The following is a 19,510-nucleotide window of genomic DNA, read 5'->3' on the forward strand; positions in this document are numbered from 1 at the left end:
TTGTTTTGTTTTTCTGTTTTTGTTTTGGCAAGTGAAATGAAATTATATGATGCATTTTATATACATAGACTCTCAAATTGTGTCATGAGTGACAATGTCTGCAGAGCACAATCATCACCACGATGTGACATGTCTCCATAGAACAAAAAAGTAGAACAAATTTAGCCAGAAAAGGGCAGGGAGAAGGAAAGGAAAATCAAGAAATCAAGCTACCATCCTCAGAATGTATTCCAATTATTCTGATTCAAACATCCAGCGAGCCTCTATGATTTCCTGTTAGAGGAAGAAAATCAGTTACTTCCTCTACTTATGGCATGAGGCATTCGTAAAATACATACAGCAAGAAGTGGTAACACACCTCTACAAGTGAGTAAATTTTATTGTAGTTTTAAGAAGAGGGTGGTCCTCAGAGACTTCTGACTGTTTCCCTAGTCCATATGAATTTCAAGAGAATTTACTAATTATGTACCTATTCATTCCTCACATCTACTTTAACAGTAACATTATTAAACATACATAGTATTAAGATCACCTTCTAGAACTTCAGGTTGTGTTGGTGGCTTATAAAGACAAAAGAAAAAAATACTTAGTCAATTTTGGACTATCAGTGCCAGGCAAATGATCCCATTTATTCTACCAATAGCGACTTTTGTGTGACAAATCAATCTAGTTATTTAACAATCTAATTCATCCGTATGCTACAGTCCTAGATGGGAAAGTATGAAACCTATACACAATGTTAATTTTTACTTTATTTTTTTTTTTTATTTCAGCAGATGAAAACTTAAGACTGAGCTGTAGGTGAGCTTATGTTTCCTTTCAGTTGACACTCCTTCCATGGCAAGAATACACTGTTACCCATCTTGTTGACCTAAAGTCTGCAGCTCTGCTGTGTGCAAATTGTGGTGGAGGAAAACATTTTTTCTGCTGTACATGTGTAAAGAGATGGGTCCCCTTGGAGGCTGGCCAAGTCTCCCTGTGAAAGTGGTATGTTGCCGAGGTACAGCAGTTTGGTCTTTTGGAGCTCCTGAGAAGAGTGGGTAGCTGTCTGTCTTGGATGCTGGCTTTGCTGTGCTTGGTGTCGTGGTGGCCAAACCGTTCTGGGTGACCTCTGAAGTGAGGGTTTCATATGTGCCTCTAGTATGCTTGATGACTTCCACTATCTCCTTCTCTTTCAGGAGGTTGCTCAGACACAAATTAGACAGCTGACAGCTTTTGCTTTCATAGGTTGTTGCTCGGTTGCCTGAGTATCTAAAAGGGTCCTCTGTGGGAGTATGTACTGACTTTCTGTCCCTTGTGCTGAGATTTTGGTTCACCATTCTGTTTGGATATGTAACCTGTGGCAAAACAAACAAACAAAAGCCAGAAGTTTTAGCAACAGAACATATTAGCAGGAAAACAGCAGACGGTATATAAAATACTCCTTATTACATATGTACAGAGGATGGGGCTGGAGAATTAAAATGAAAGATGAATCTCAAATACCGATAAAACTCCCAAAACATTGTTAGCATAAAATGGATGAAGTATTAATTTGTATTTAAAAACAACAACAACAGAAACACTGAAAAAAAACTTATTAGATGTAAGGGTCTGGGGTAATTCCTTAAAAAATAGTTGAAATCAGAAAATATATTTTTTTTCCAGAACAATATAAAAGGATAATAAAGTTCTATGAACTGCTAACAGATTTTCAAAAGCATTTTATGTGATGAAACAAGAACTTTTATTGAATAGAGTTCAACACTTAATACTCTCAAATTATTAGAAAATGTTAATAATGTGTTTTAAGAATATCTTCATGCCTCATTTAAGCCCAGCTTTCCATGTCTGTTGAATCTAGGTGTTTCACAGTGTACTTAGTGTTAATACATGTCGAAATGCTCTGCCAGAGCAGAACAGTAATTTTATACCAGCTGCCTGAAAAAAATACAGTGTAAGGATTCCAGAGTGTTAGTAAATTTTGATTTGCTGTGTGAGCATACAGGCATTTACATTTGTGTAAATAAAGGTGCTTTATCTATCCATGGTAAAGCAAATTACTATAGACTTCTGGTCTGCATATAGTGTGATGCTTCATTTTGATGTGCAGAACACCTGGCCTGAGAGGTTATGATTAGCCTGTGAGACCACATTTAATCCTTCTCTCCACACATTTAGCAAACATATATTTGCATTGTCTAAACTAAAATAAAGCGTTGAGGGGAAAATATTAGTACAGTCAGAGCAAGATTTTGCCTGTTCTATGACAGGCTGTAATAGGCAAGTTCACTGGGAGATATGTTGCTGGCTGAGGAATTGCACTAGCCAAGTATTGAATGTTCAGAAGTCTAGTGCCTATAACCTGAGCTTTGAGTCTACATGACTTCATAAGAAAGCTTCATAAGAGATCTTTATAAATTGTTGCAAAGCATATATGACACCTTTTTGCAAAACAAAGCTTAAATATTTGGAAATGAGTTTCAAAAATCGTTAATGCAATCTACTTAAAATCTGTGTTATCTCTGCAATTATGTGAGGAAATAGTACTTTATTTTCTATGTTATTTTGGAATATGTGTTTTCCCTTGTCTTATCCCTGCCATGCTTTCTGTTGAAAGCACCAACTTCTGCCATTCATTTGAAAAAAAAAAAATAAAATCTATATTATACCATGCAGTTTTTCTGCAACAGAACTCTAAGAAGACATAGTCACAGTTTCTAGACTTTTACATTGCTATATGCAGTATATATATATGTGTGTATATATATAAAATAAAGCAGAGGGAATCAAAAATACTCCCAAATCTTACAACAATATTTTGCTAAAAAACATTTCAGGATGTTTCCATGATTCCATTGGGAACATATGTATTGTTTCGGGACAATCTATATCATTTTGCATGCATGTCTTTTTTAAGCAACGCATAAGATTAATAGTTAATAGTAATGGCTTACAATTTTTTTTTTCTTTTTTTTTAATGTGTGTGTAGTCAGGTTAATGGTCATGCTTCTATGCAGATTCATATGTAGGTTTGGATACAAGTACAAGTATTGCAGCACATTTTAGACATCAGAGTTGGTAGTTCTAGAAAAAAAAAATGGACTGGTGTAACATTTTTATTAGTTTATTCAGTGCTGATTGTGCCTTGACTCATAAATGGGAGTAGAACACCTATAAAAAATATTGCTTAAGTTTTCATGCCTGCAGCCCATAGATGTTGAGAAGAAGTTCAGTTTAATTTCTAGGGAGTCACTGCCAGGAAGACCTATCTGTAAGTTTAATCACTTATTTATTTATTTATTAATAAAAATAAATAAAATCTTCCTACTGGGACAAGGGACTCAAATTCAATACCCTGCCAAAAATATATATTTAATATAATACTTATGTAAAAATATAATACTTGTGGTAAGAGAATGTTTCTGGAGTTACCATGTCTCACCCTATGCTTTTTGACAACCTAAAAATTGATGTTTCATTCCACAACAGCCATAAATATCCTAAGATTACCAATATGTCTGTTTGCACTTAAAATTACTAAATGAATTTAATGAAAATAAAAGAAAGTATTTCAAGCTTTTTTTATTCATTTTTTTTTCTCATTTCAAGCATTTCCTTCATTTTTCTTAAATAATAATAATAAGAAAAACAACAACAACAACAAAGAAGCAAATGAACAATCAAACAAAACCTTTAGGAACTGCTGATGTAAATTAAAGTATTTAAATTGTTCCCTGAGGGAAGGAATCTGCTATGATATCAGAATAATCAAAGTTATAGAAAATATGAAATACTCCATTGTACCATACCATAGTACCATAGTACTGGGAGGAGCTTCATGACGGGACATCTAGTCTGTTCTACACTTCTGGTCAGGATCAGCTTATTGCCATGTTGTTCCTGATAGAATTGCTATTTCATCTTTAAATAACTCTTTGTCTTTGAAGAATGCTGTCAAGCTACCCCTTACTCTTTGCTCTAGAACTTAAAATATCACATTGATTTTTTTTTTCCTCATCTTTTAGATCTGAGTCATTTTCACTTGCCTTTTCTGTAGTAATTCTTTTCAGTAATTCCACGTGGTTTTTTTTTTTTTTTTTTTTTTTTTTCTTTTTTTTCTTGAAGTACATGGCCCAAGAGTATAGTACTTAAGGTAATTCCCTGGTCATCTGGCTGTCCACAATAGTTCCAAAACTTTTGTCTATAAAACCATTACAAAGTTCTTCAGCTGATTATTGTCAGATAGCCTATTTCCTCATTTGTCTTTGCTGAATTTTTTCGTTTTCCCTCTGACTTTTAATACATCAAGTTCAATCTGACTTCCAATTTTATCAATTAACACATTTTATTTCCCACCCAACTTCAGGTCATCTGTAAATTTAATAAATTTTTTCTCTAGTCCATAATCCAGATAGTAAATGAATATTACAGGACACTATAAAACCCTACTCAGTATAGCCTTCTGTTTTTGCACTGGGCCGTTGGTAAGTAATATCCAAGGATGGTTTTGCAGTTTGTTCTATATTTGTTTCATTTAGTTTGCATGGTATGTTTATAAAACAGTGTCAAAAGCCTTAAAAAAGTCTAAAAGCAAGAAATCTGATATCTACAGCTTTTCTTCTAGCCAGAAGGCCTGTTACTGTTCTATTAAATGAAATTAGATTGGTTTGGCAATTGATTTGATTTGTAATCCATGTTGGCTCTTGTTCATGTCGTTTTCTTCTCTGTGCTTAAAATTGTTTCATTATTTGCCTTTTTTTTTTTTTTTCTTTGAGAATTGAAGTTAAACTGATGGAAAACATTACAGTACATTTAAGATGAATCATAACCTTGCCCAAACACTGACAAAAATAGACACTAATACTGCATTGATCTGCTTTAATAAAAATGCCTCAACTTTTCATGGTAGTGCATACTGCTCAGTGAAATGTCTAAGATTAAGTGCTTCCCTTTCTTACAGCTTCTATTGAAGTGCCCATGAAAGCATAATTTATCTGTTTAATAAGCAACTATCCCTTTAGTCCTCATTCAACGAGATTACTCAGTCAAAACCAATACAACCTGTGAATAATCAGAGTTTAAGCATTTTACTGCAGATGGTTGCATCCATGGATACTGAGGCCACTTCTGGTGATAAACAAGAAAATTGCTGGAGGTCTTGGATATGAGATGTCTTGTAGTCTTAAGAATGGCTTAGCAGTTATTTTTGTCTCTTGATGGTGAAGAAGAAGAAAAAAGAAGAGGAAGAGAAAGAAGTGGAAGAAGAAGAGGAAGAAGAAGGAGGAGAAGGAGAAGCAGTGTAGGGAAATGATTACTATGAGTTATATTTGCCATCAAGGTATGTTCTAAAATTAATACAGAGCAACCAATTGGTTTTGAAAATGAGTGCAGAAATATGTTCAAAGAAAGGCATATTATTGAACCTGGGTACCAGTAAAAGGTACAAGACATGATTACATTGTTTTGATCTAAATTACAGTATTAATCTAAATGAAATGCTCTATTGTGAATATCTGACACTATGGTGTCTCTTTCCTCTTCCTTCTCAGGGTTATATTTAACATATTTTCATTTTAGAAAACATATACTGGGTTTGTAAGTCTCCAAAATTTTGGCTTCAAGATGTTGGCTAATGGAGGGGTCACAGTGTGTGTGTATGTAACAACATGTCTAATAATTTGTATGTGGTTGGGGAAGGTCTTTCTCAGCTTTGTGAAGATGGAACTTGATGAAATTCCTCTTGTATTGAACAATTAAACAAAAAATGTGGTGACAAATTGAGAGATAATTTACCTAAATTTTAAAGCATCGATTGAAATTTACAATAAATCAACAGAATTGTATGACATTGGTTTGACTCTGCCTCCAGCAATAGGACAGAGGTTGTTAACAAGGTAAGACAGATTCATTCTATCAGATCTATAACTACCCACAGAATGAAGAGAGATTTTAATAGAAACATTGACAAAAAAACACTGGCATTGTTATTGACACTGAAGAACAGTTTCTGATCAGGAAAAGAGAGAACATTAGTCTGCTATTGGTCTCAAAAATATGACAGTAAAAAGAATGCAACAACATCCAATGATGCTTTGAAATTCTTGCATGTTTTCCTTTACTATCATTCAAACATTTATAAAAAAAAAAATAAAACTATGTATATAGTGGAAAATAATAGCCTATTCATTTTCTGAGTTCAGACTTGTAAGAATCTAATCCAACTGAGTTTTCTTACTGGTCTATTTTACAGTTATTCAGAATCCTCATAATCTATGCAGAATAAGAAAAAATATCCCAAAAAGAAAAAAAAAATAAAACACTTTAGGAAAAAAAAAATTGAAGTTTCATTTTTAACCTATTTCTCCTGTAAAAGTGTTATGCAAAATTCTCTGCTTTAGACTTGCAGGTACAAATGCATTCCATGAGCATTAGACATGAGTGAGCAAAGCCACAATCCCAGCACATCTGTTTGCCAGTTTGAAGGCTGAGTTCTTGTCCAAAACTGAAGGTGGCTTCATGCCAAGTATGTTCCAGTCTAGCTTATAGCAGCTGCAAGGCTGCTGTAAACTGCTGCTTGGCAGTGCACCAAGAAGCTGATCTGCCAGCTGATGACTGCTGAGGCCAAAAAAAAAAAAAAAAAAAAAAAAAAATTTAAAAAATCCATTCGTCTCTATCAGTAGCTTAGCTAGAACCACCAACTTCTCTGCTCCAGAAATCCCCAAAGGCCAACCTAATCTCTGCCTAATGGTGGACCCAAGAAATAGGCTACAATTAGGATGCAAATGTGGCTCTGAAATTTATTTCAAAAGTTACACATACAGGGAATAAAGTAAAAGCCTCCCTTGATGCTTCAAATATGCCAAAATAAAACAATGTCTTAAACTAAGAGTTTTAAACATCTGAATTTCCTGATCAGATACATCCAAAAAAAGTGCATGCTCCCTTGCGTAAGGAGTCTATTTCTCTAAAATAAAACAAAACAAAATAAATGGATTTACAATACAATAAAATTTTGATAGATCTGAATCATGATCATCCCTGCATTAAAGTACATGAAAATGAGAAAGGTCCAAGTATTCTAGGTTTGATCATTTCACACTGATGCTAAATCCATGGAGACCGGGAACCCCAAACTGTAAATTAATGTTCTTAAGATGTTTGCTCAATAAATTGTTTTGAGGGTTGCTCTGTGTAATTGTCACTCTGGCAGCCTTTTCTTATATTAAAAAGAAGAAAACAAATACAAAACCAAAAACCCTCAGCAACCCACTTTAAAGTAATGAAAATTGACTACCCTTATAGAAAACTCCAGAATGGGACATGTTATTAAAAAAACACTGCAGCCATTCATCACTTTCCATTTCCAAACCCAGCGAGTGAAATATGACAATAGTTAATGACAAGACAACATTGCTGCAGGACATTTGAGAATGGATTTTGCTGCTGAATGTCTTATGATGAAGCACCGATATAAAATGACAGAAAAAGATGTGAATTAAAAAAAACACCCCCCAAAAGTGAAGATTTTTAAGATGCCAATGCCCAGAGGCAACCCGGAGTCTTAAATGCCTATAATTCTTCCAAGTAGAGCAACTTTGTTAATACACCATTCTGACAGCAGGCAGAGAGTAAAAACACACAGAACCCTCTCAACAGTGCACCCAGTCTATCCTGACAACCAATAACACTGCATTTGAAGAACAAGGTTTTACCACCCTAAAGGATTTTTGCTTTCAGAGGTGTTAAAAGAAGTGTACTCTATGGAGAGTAATTATTCTGACAGGAGCCTATAGACTTTCTGGACTCTCTCAAGATTTCTACCACTTCCTCCTTTTGTGTTTGTGAGTACACAAGGAATGCAAAATGTAGTATTAACTACATAGCCCAGCAGAGCTCACTTGTCCCTTGTCAGGTCTCAGTTGAAGTGACTTCAGCACCTTTTGCAGGACTGTCTCCCTTCCCAGCTTAGCCCCAAATTCATAAAATAGAAAGCAACATAAAGAAGATAAAAACAACAACCAAAAAAAAAAAAAACCAAACAAAAAAAAAAAAACACAAACAAACAAACAAAAAAAAAACAAACAAAACGCTATACTTCTCCAAAGTATGGAAAAGATGAAGCCCTGAATCATGTGTTTGAATTTATAACCCTTCAGATGCCTTTTGTAGTTTTGACAGTTTATATAAGTGCAGATCTAATTTACCAAAACACAGTTTAACTCAGTATTTTGGTATGCCACATCTGTCACTATGTCAGCTCTTTAATTTCTCCACCTCCTCACTATTGTGCTCGCAGCTTCCAGCCTAGAGATGAACCAATATGAAATGTGATTTTGTTGCAGTAGGTAATTGTTCTTCATTCAAGTCTCTCAAAAAGCACTTTTTCTTACCGATTTCAGCAGCACCTAGACCATAACTGCAGCTTTTAAACCCAGATCTGCACCTATTGATCAACTGATGCTGCCTTCTGGCAACATGTGATACATGAAAGAAGCAAAGCCCAGCGTGTCAAAATAAGGAATGGACTTGTATCAACAGGCAATGAGCAAGAACCAGCTCCTGATCAATTTGCAGGTTCTGCTGCCATCAGTTACAGAATGAATGCAGTCAACATAGATCAGAAGCATTTCTCTTTCTCCCTTTCAGCCTTCTGAAATCTTTATTTACTTACTGAAGGTAACAATTAAGATGCAGGCTAAAATGCACATCTCTTTCCTGTAACGCCCTTTTAATCAACAGTCCAGTTGAATACAAGTGACCTGGAGTGTTCAGCTAATGTCCTGGAAAGATTTTCTGATAGCAACAGTGTGGTAAGTACCCCACAGAGGGCTGAATTAAGATGCTCATCTTTTTAATGCATGGAATTATCCTTGAAAATTTCCATTCGTATAACTAATAAAACACAGTTATGTCATCAAGGTGTAAAAGGACGTAATTGTTTTATAAAGTGAGAAGAAAACAGTAAAGAATTTCCAATTAATCTCCAGTAATTTGCAGTAACTCACTACTCTGCATTCTCAATACTGCATTTATAGGGCTAACTGAAAGATTTTTTTCTTTACTAAAGCTAATAGAAATTTTTACGTATTACAGCTGTTTATTATACCTTTCAAATTAAACATTTGGAACTTTGGAGCCATTCACCATTGTTAGTCATTCTTCCACAGAGATACAAAATTCATTTAGATACAGAGTACCCCTTGTCACAATCTATGGCTTAAAATTCAGATAACTATAAAAATTCAAATGAGAAACTACTAAATAGTAAAGGTGTTCCAACAACATGACTAAGAACAGTAGGACATACTATGTAAGACAACAAATCTTATTTTGCAGAGTCCTTGTCTAAGACCTCCTCAAGCTCAGGAAGACAGTCCAGAGAAAACAATTTTAACCAGACAGACTTTTCTTATTTTGGACCTTGGGACAAATTGTGATGAAGTATAAGAAAGATGCAATGGACTCTTAGTCCTGGTTTAAAAATATGTTAAATGCCTAATTGTGGAAACATCCCATGTTTAGCAAAGACAAATCCCCCAACTAACTCCCCCACTTCCAGCAACTCTTATATAACTGTTCTCTCTTCTGAGTTTACCCAAGAGTTTGTCTTTGACACTTTTTTTTTTGTTCTCTAGATTACTTCCTTACTGATCTCCTGCCCCTTTATTCCTGTTCTCCAACCCCTTCAGCTTCAATGGAAATTCAAGGTGACAGAATAGGCCCTGTGCTCACCCAGCACTTCGGGTCTCATTATCTTTGTCCAGACCAAGAAATAAGGGTCACTTGTGCCATGCTTTTGGCTACAGTGGTATAGAAAATCATGGGCTCTATCCTTGAGATCTTTTTGCATAACTGCAACCTAAGTGAACAGATAGCAAATGGAGATGTGAATCCATGGGAACACCAGGGGCATTTTAAGAGACCATATTTCATCCAGTATGAACAGTGAAGCATGACACAAAGGTCCCGAGGAAACAAGAGAGCTTGCTCTGGAATTACAAGCAGGAAACCTGCACAAGTGCTAATTAGCCCTTCTGAAGGATAGTGCTACTTAGCTGACATTTCTTGCTGTGCTGACACATTGTTCTGGCTTTGCAAGTGGAACCAGTATTTCTGCACAGTATTTGATGTCCCGTGTAGACATAATATGTTGTTCTAGGATCACCACCTTGTGCCTTATACATTTTTTATGACCAGCTGCCTGAAATTATGAAGTCCATTTCTAACCTCAAGTCCAGAATATGGTTACTAAAACCTGATTATTATATCTGTAGATCACCTGAATTAAAACTGACTTGTCAGTGGCAATGTTCATATACTTTTTTTATACATTTAGTTTTCACTATAAGTTAATATTTTTATAGTTATTTATTTTGCTACTCTAACATCACCTTCCTATACTTCCAGAAATTCCATTTGTAAAATGAAGCTCACATGACTATGCATTCAGTGAAATAAGATATCAGAATACAGTTGTCTTATAAGTAATAGACTCAAAAAGCTTTAAAGATACAATGTTCAATTGCATATATACTATATAGCTATGTACCTGTAACATACCTTTAGGAAAGGAAAGAATAAATAAAATGTTCACATTGCTTATAAATACTCAGTTAAAAAGCGGAGGTATTTATTACACTTATAGAATGATAATCCTAACCATTTCAGCATATGAGGCTTTTGCTTTATCAACTGGACTCAAATCTTTATCATGCCTCTGTATATTTTTGTTGTTCTACCTTCTATGAACAAAATAATCGTATACACTTATAAGGACTTTCCTGTCCCACTTTCAATGGATGAATGCCAGAAATCAGATATCTGCTGAAACTCTGCCTTCTGAAAAAGGCATTGTTTGCTTTTTCAAAAAAGCGAAACAAATAAATAATCAACAAAAAGAGGTTAATTGTACTTAGCCAATATCAATTTACATTCTTGTACAGTAATAATAATAATGATAATAATAATAAAATAATCTTCCATTAAAGTGAATTTCATATTTTTCAGTAAGGTATATTTCATATACCTTACTTTTGACAGAAATAAGGACTCATAAGAACAACAAGGGAAATGCATACATTGTCAAATGGTGTTCAGCTACTGCCATATTATCCAGTGACACTATCCCTCAGCTCAATATACAGTCTGCAAAGGAGAAATCAAAGGACTAAAAAAAGGGCAGATCGTATCCTGATTACAAGAAAAGAAAACCTAATTATCCTTTAATTGACTTGACTCTTTATTTTTATGACAAGATTACTGAGAGACAGACATCCCTGAAGAGAAAGAGAAAATAGTCTTTATATATATATATAGGAGGGCACCTGTTCTAGGAATGAAAGACCACAGAATAGACAGATTTCTTTTACTGCTAAAGTAAATTTCCACAGTTATTTTTTGTGGTTATACAAAAACATCATAACATACCTATAATGAATCTCTACACTTAACTAGTAATTCAACACCAGTAATTCAAAATTAGAGATGACAGCCATTATTATTATTGTTATTGTTTTTATTATTATTTTCTGTTAAAGCAACTGACTCAAGAATGTATTGGCTTTGTCAGTATGGAACTGGTGTATATAAACTCTGGTCTCTGATCTCCACCTGTCATTATCAAACATATTTACAGTAAGGAAGTCTTGTCAGATAAAGGAAGGATACACACAGCCTAGAAATATAAATAGTTGTAGGAGAGATGTGACCTCCATAAGGAAGTCATATAACTGGTTTATCAGAAAAAGATGTTACTCTAACAAACAGTGTAGTTGAATGATATAATTTTTCTCACATTCTAAAAAATTACAGAAACCAATCTCTTAGCATTTCAAAATTGTTTAAAGTTGGTGGTGATAGAAAATTTCCTTTAATGCATAATTTCATACTAATCACATAGAAAAGATATTCCATCAGATAAATATATAAAATAACCCCATTAGTTCAGCTCTTTTAAAAACAGCTAGTATATCATGGTGTTCATTACAACATGTACGGCTTACTCTTTTGTACTTGCTTTACTCTAACAAGGTAAAACTATTTCATACATCCCATGTATTTTAAGGCCATCAAAAAACATTACAATCATCTTGTGTGATCTTCTGTGCAGTAGGAGCTATATATTTCTCTTGTTGAAATCAAGGAACGCCAAAAAGATGTTAGAATTAAAGTATAACTTAAAAGATGTGAAGTAATTGAGGATGTATTTTAATTCTTCATCATCCAATAAAATCTTTTTCAAGCACTGCATTCCAGGTCCTCACTGGATAAATCACGGAATTACCTTTATCTATTTCTGCTTCTTTATTACCTACCATAAGGAAGTTTAGCCAGATTGTATTTCATATTATACCTCCAACTTTCTGTGATAATGCACATAGGGAAGCATTTACCTACTTCCTCTTGTAACATAACTTTTCCCCATAAATGTAGAAGTTTACATTTCATTTCCTTTATTGCCCATACCATGGGTCTTTCACTTTAAAAAAGTAATAAGGATGATTTTCTAACTTGTGTTTGTATGTTTTTCAGCTGTAAATTCATGTCATGTTGCTGACTTATCAGTTGCTGCATAGTAGCTGCTAAAGCGGTCGAATTTTAGGCTTTTTTGTCAATTAGACATCAGCTTATCTGTTAACCTCACTGTTTACTATCCTATTTCATTAAGCACAATTTTAATGGAATCCCTAATGTTTGAAATATTTAAGTGAAATCACTATCCCATTGAATCCACTAGCAAAACTTCCACAGGCCAGGAATGAACACACACATGTACCTGAAAGCTATTTACTGCTGTACACATTAGTTTTTGTTTGTTTGTTTTTGTTTTGGTTGTTTTTTGTTTGTTTGTTTGTTTGTTTTTTCTCTTGTCTGACCACCTCATGCTTTTGTGTTTTGACAATGTTTTATCTTTTCCTCCCTCAAAGTTAAGGGAGGATTACTCCCTTAAAAATTACTTTAAATAACTCATAACCAATTTAATATGTTTAAACGTATTCAGTAAAACACTGTTTTGCAAAAAGAAGTCTTTTAAATACATTTTAAGAAAAAATAATGAAATATTTATCCTGATTGGCAGTCTTGAAAGACAAAAGCCTGTTTTGCTGGAGTTGAATGTCAAAGAGACATTTTTGAAATACAAGGCATTTTGCTAGTGTGGTATTCAAATGAGAGACAAATGAGAAGCAAAAGGCTTAATGAGATGGGCTTTAGGAAGTTACATACACATAAAGACTGCAGCTCACTTTCTACCTCTTTTTATCTAAACCCCACAGCCAGGGCTGCAGCTCTGAAGTATGTTGACCCACTGCATTGGTTGTAAATGGGAGCAGAAGAGCTTACAGCCAAATACGGCAAGGAAAACAAATTTCTCCTCATGTTGAGGTCTTCAGCCACCCCAAGACTTGGTACATGGCTTGCTGCCATGCTGTTCCAGCAACAGGTAGCTCTCCGGTCAGTCTTGAGATCTCCATCCCGTCTTTCTGTTTTAAGTTTAAATCCCCACTAAATTCCTCTATTCTGTAACATTGAGTGTTTTCCACGATTAGCCAAACCAGCACTGTTTTGAAAAATATGTTTAATCTATAAAAAAAAATCACTAAGTTTACTCCAGAGGTAAAGAACCTGCTATTTGTTGAGAGGCTCCAACACTAATATTGGCTAAAAATTTAGCAAATGTAGCAAAAAAGGCACTATGCTTAAAACTCATGAGAGCTGGAGGACAGCAAAGCATTGCATAGACAATAAAGCTGTCTTGGACCATTCACTGAAAGATAAAAGATGACCAGTGTTTGAAATTCATGAAGGAGGACAATGTGCACACACGCACACCCACACCCTGATTGTGGATAAAAGATAGCTTCACTGACATCCTCCAAATCATAAAGGCTTGAAAAGCACACACAGGCAACTTCGCTAACTATCCCAAGTGCACGTTCAAAGTGAACTATGTAGGGTGTGCTTATAGTGCATCCTAGGTGGTCGTTATTTGGGAAAGGATATCTTACAAGTTTCCCCTATAACCTCTGAATTCTTGCCTCTCAGCTGCTAGCAAACCTCTTCCATCACTTTCATAAACCTTGCAGGAAACAGTGAATACTATCATAACTCAGATCTGCTCTGCTGCCTCCAGGCATCCAGCTACCGCATGCCGTCTACCTTTCCAGTCTCTCAAACACAGTCTCTGTTATGGTCTGGAAGTTGCTTAAATGCCAGTTTGGCAGTTTCTTTTTCTGGTCCCAAAGTAAAGGGCTTTCTTATCTGTGAAAGCAGATTAAGGAGGGTATCCTGGAGTAAAAAAAGGATACTGATGCTATTCGTGCCTATGCTGCTAGACGTGCTGAAAAAGTGCTCTTTTCTCATTAGGAAAATCAAGCAAAATTTTTGAAAACTCCAGTTCACAAACATTTCCAGGCCAATCAAGTCTAAAAATAATATTGAGTTCTTCTTGGGCATTAGAGCAAAACTGAGCATATTCATCCTAACGTATAGCTAATTTACTGCTGCCAGGATAGTCCTGAAATTACATTTCCCTGCAACTGGCTGAACAATTCCATGCAGAGCCACTGCTAACCTCAGGAAAATGCAAACAGTAGGACACATGCCAACTGCTACCTGCCACATGAAATAAACAGCACAAAGCCACCCCATCAAAGCAGTTCACCTTTCAGACCAAACAGGTTAACAGCTGACTTGTGGCTTTTCAGGCAGAAATAGTTACACACCTCTCAGCAAACTCCCATGATGATACACTGCCTCTGTGGCAGTGGGGAAGTACATCAAATGCTGGAGCTCTATCACCAAACATGATTGCTCCAAACCTGCAACAAAGCCCACTTTTTTCAACCACTCAGCAGTTGTTTCTTAGTGCACAGTATGTTGCTGCTTTGAGAAAATTCATGCTCAAACAGCAACTCTCTTTCTTCTTTCTCCTCCATGTCCTCTTTTTGCACTTACTCTTTTTCTTCGAGGTGCATCTACAAGGAAGAGGAGAATATAACACCTGCTGCTATTCCAAAAATTGATTTGTTGAACAATCACAGTAACAATAAGTCAAAAAATGCCAACAGGAACTGTTGAATATGCCTGACTGCCAAGCTGCAGTGCAGAGAACTGCTGCTTCCCTGAGCTTTGAAGAATTCGAACAGTGGTGCCAGAAGAGCTACTAGAAGATTACTGAAGGAGGATCTTAACTTTTCAGACTAATGTCCATTAGAAGCATGTGTTAGAAAATAAATAGGATGTGGCTCCTATATGGAAAGTAAAGCACTCTCCTTTTAGTATCTGAAGATGAATGTTGAAAATGAAGTTGAATACAAAGCTTTAAAAGGGAAGAAAAATATGCCTATGCAAAAATCAAAATGCTTTTAAATAGCAGAAATGTATGTTCTCCTGAATGCACAGAAATTATGTAATTGAAAAAAATAGTCCACATTCAACACCTTTAATTTCAGCATGGAGCACCATTGCTTTGAAATCTTAATAGTGGATTTAACAAAATTTATGCTATAAATTGAACAAATACAGTTACTGGAATCTATAAACTGGATGTCTCATTTTGAATTCTCGATATTAAATGTCCTCCTGAAAGCTTTGATAAGGGCATCTAATCTTTTCTTATTTATTTTACCTTGTAACAATCACTAAGCTTTATCCAAATAGGATTTAAATCTCACAATATCTTCTTAAAATAAGATCAAGCAGGCTTGTATATCTATGTAGAGGAATATAAAACTAGAAGTATCTACTGTATAAACATAGTGGTTTTTTGTTTGTTTGGTTTCTGTAACACATATATATATTATATGGAAAAATAATTGTTATTTAAGATCCTATTTCATGAAAAAAATATTTCTACTTTCTTTCACAAAGCATTTGATATTAAATCCTTTTAAAATAATTTTCCAAAAATAAATCTCACAAATGCAAAATAACATGCATGTATAGATATTAACATAGATATAATTAGATATATAGGTATAGATATAATTAGGATATTATAGTATTAAATATAATACTATAATTAGTATTAAATATAATATAATATAATAGTATTAGATATAATACTACAATTAGCATTAGATATAATAGAAATAGATATAATTAGATATATATAAATATATATATATAATTCCATATCCACAAGAAGTGTTAGGACATGTCGGATCAGACTAAATTCATGTGTATGTACATATTTGAATTTGCATATATGACCTCATGAAAATATAGATGTCCCAGTCATGAAACCTTTACTTTGCACAGGTAATATTCCCACAATGTCCCTGGAAACATTGACATGGTGTATGGGCTGAATTTATATAGCTTTTGTAGGGGTGAAGTAAAAAGCATACTAAATCTAAGTAGTCCAAAATGCCATAAACAATAGCTATTATACTTCACACCTTTCTCTTAGGAAAAGAAATACCTTGTAATTTGCTAAGCTCTTCTCATTTAATTCTTAGCATTTATGGCTATTGCTAGCGGAAAGCAATAAGAACTTGACTTTTTAGCATCTAAAATGCTAGATCAGAAAAGAACATACAAAAGAAAAATACGTGCTACTCTCCATTTGTACTGTGTCAGCAAAACCTTAAAATAGGTTTTCTCAGTAGAATTTGCTAATTATAGGTGATTTCCAGTGCTTACAAATTGCCTGGGGAAGTCAAGGAAATAACGTATAAGAATAAGATAATTTATAGGGGTGTGGTATTAAAGAAAAGTATGATGAAAAGTATAATATCTTGCCAATATTTTAAACCTGAATTATAGCAAATGCACAGCATTCCAAAGCCTAGTTTAGAAATGTCCTCTGTTTAACAGCTGTGACTCTATTCAGATTGCATTCTGCTGGTTAACTGTGATCATTATTGTTTCTGTCTCCAATACAGAGGAGCAAGATGTCTACTTTGTAGGTACCTCAAGCTCGTACTAAAAACTAACTTTCACACAGCATTATTCAAACTTCTTTCAAAACTTTTTTTTGGCTAGACAATGGGAAATGAAAGTGAGATATGCAAAACAGTTTGGCGGGCATCCATCTGCTCCTCTGCTTAAGTGCCAGAATTGTCCCCGCATCTAACCATAGCCTTCACTCCTAGTGTAAAGTCACTGTCACCTCCACCCAGTTTGCCTGGCTTCAGTATTTGCTGCATTCCTCTCTGAGACTTGTTCCTAGTCCTGATCCAGCAAAGTGGAAGCAGATGCAAATATTGGCTAAATTTTCAACATTTTCACAAGCTCACCATCTATTATTATTTTTTAATGGAATTTCACTGGTTTATTATGATAAAGCCATACACATACATGTACACGTCTTAGGTCTTAATAGGCCATAAAATGAAAGACTTCACCACAGTAAATTTTCTTGTCTTTAAAAAAAAAAAAAAAAAAAAAAAGAGAAAGAGGTAGAGAGGAAACAATCAAAACCTAAAACATATAAACTGAACATAATGCTTTAAAATAAACATATTTGCATGGGGTTTGCATGAGTCACACATCATCTCAACATGCTAAATGGCCAATTGACTTCCAGTCTGAGATCAGATTTGTTCAAAAGTAGGCAAAATACATTACTCTGTAAGGTGGGGGGCTGTTTGTTTTTGTTTTTCTAAAATAAAAACAACTACCTGAAAACATGTAATGTTCTTATATTTTCCAGGTTTAAATAAGAAAATGTGAAGTCAAAATTTATAACTAAATTTAAGAGACAAAATTCTTCAGTGAAGGTAGCTATGAAAATATATTGACCATCAGGGGACAAGAAAAGAAATTTTTTGGACACATTATGGAAGTGTCAACTGCAAGGGTGGTATCAGGAATAAAGGACTGAATGTCTCATATCTCAGCAGTTCAGCTTTGATCATTTTTACTATTTCATTTTTTTTGCAATTTTTTTCCTCCACATGCAACCCTTTATAAGATCACTTCACAAACATGAATACAATTATTCTTATGACAATCAATGGAGAAAAGGCAGAATTATGAGCTTATAGGACATGATAGACAAAGGATTAGTAACTCCTTAATTTTATACAAGGATCTTTTGATTCCAGGATTTGCTCTGTTTTTCTGGATTCCAGTCCAGAAGAATACAGTTGTCTCACTTTTGCTCCCTGAAGAAGATACTCACTTTTACACAAAGCCAATTTTTTACATTTGTACATATGTTTATTTTATATGATATGTTTACATTTTTTTTTAATGTAAATGTAAAAAATTTAAATTAAATGTAAATTTAAATGTAAAAAACAAATTTTTACATATGTTTATTTTATATGATATGTTTACGTTTATGTATTTTATATGATACGTTTACATTTATTTTTATGTTTATATGATATGTTTATGATATGATATGATATATTTATCATTTGTTATTGCAAAAAAAAAAATATATATATATATAAATGCTTTCATACTGCCATATCTGACTTCCTGGTTTATCTGTTTTGGTTTACCTAGTTTATCAGTTTTATTTGTTTGTTTGTTTAGGGAGTGGGGTGGGGAATATTCGCATTCCTTATAATGCAAATAGTTGTATGAAGTGATACAATGACTCGGACAAAGACTTTTTCACAAATATATATATATATTTTTTTCCTGACAGATTTCTGGGAGGAGATTTTAAATCTAGACAAATGATTGCAGTGATGTAAAACCATACAGAAGATGAATGGTAATTTAGCTATAGATAAATTTTATCCCTGGAAACAGAGCTTATCAAAAATTTAAGTCTTTTGTATACAATTATGCTAGCTGCTTACAAAGAGCAGTTGTTCATTAGATCTATTTCTGTAATCAAGCATCTACCTACATGACTCTTACTGAAGGTTTGGGGCTTGAAGTAATAAACGTAAAAGTCTTTATTATTATCATCATTATTATTACTTATTTTTTATACTTCCCCTTCTGATATCTTTTGGGTAGTGGAATATATGAGAGCTGCCAACTCCCAGAAGTATCAAGTATTGAGTGAAAATTTATTATCCTTACCTTTATACATAGCATATTAGATTACTTAAAAATAAGAAATTATTTTTTCTCTCAATTACATATAGTGAAATGTACAAATTCAGATTTTAGATGCAGATATTTTAAGGAATATCAGTAAGTACACACTGTAGATTTTGAGTTTTTGAGCCAGATAGCAAAGCAGAAATCCTTGTTCACTTCCTACATTCTCCATTGTGATGGAAACTCAGATACTCTGCAGTGAGGAAATTACCACAATGGAGGAATTCTCTGCATTTTTATTTCAAGTCTCTGAACTCTGCACATAAGGCAACAGACTGGTTTACTGAGGTTGTTAAGAACACTTACATGCAGATATATGTATTCCATATATTATCCTCTTTCCACTGTACATATTACGATCAAAACAATCTTACCAGCTTATTTGAATGTCACATGTTTAAGCTATGCATTTTCTGATAACCTTCTTGTCTGAGAAATAAACTAAAGCTCTCTGAAGTTTGGTGTAGATCTCAATCAATGGTCTGAGCAGATTTGTTAAAAAATTCTTTAATCCTTC

The 19,510-nt window shown here is 34.1% G+C and overlaps 1 protein-coding gene across 1 annotated transcript in view; it reads right to left on the minus strand.

Annotated features, from left to right (window-relative positions):
* Positions 1-854: 854 nt before the first annotated feature.
* Positions 855-19,510, minus strand: part of CCSER1 (coiled-coil serine rich protein 1) — a gene marked incomplete at its 3' end in the record, with an annotated part of 642,080 nt that continues 623,424 nt past the window's right edge. Inside the window, exon 10 of the mRNA XM_082760286.1 lies at positions 855-1,337. Within this exon, the coding sequence (XP_082616412.1) occupies positions 855-1,337 (483 nt within the window). The remainder of the gene's footprint in view (positions 1,338-19,510) is intronic.

This window comes from Aythya marila (genome assembly GCF_965140915.1).
Source record: "Aythya marila genome assembly, chromosome: 4".
Classification (NCBI taxonomy): Eukaryota; Metazoa; Chordata; class Aves; order Anseriformes; family Anatidae; genus Aythya; species Aythya marila.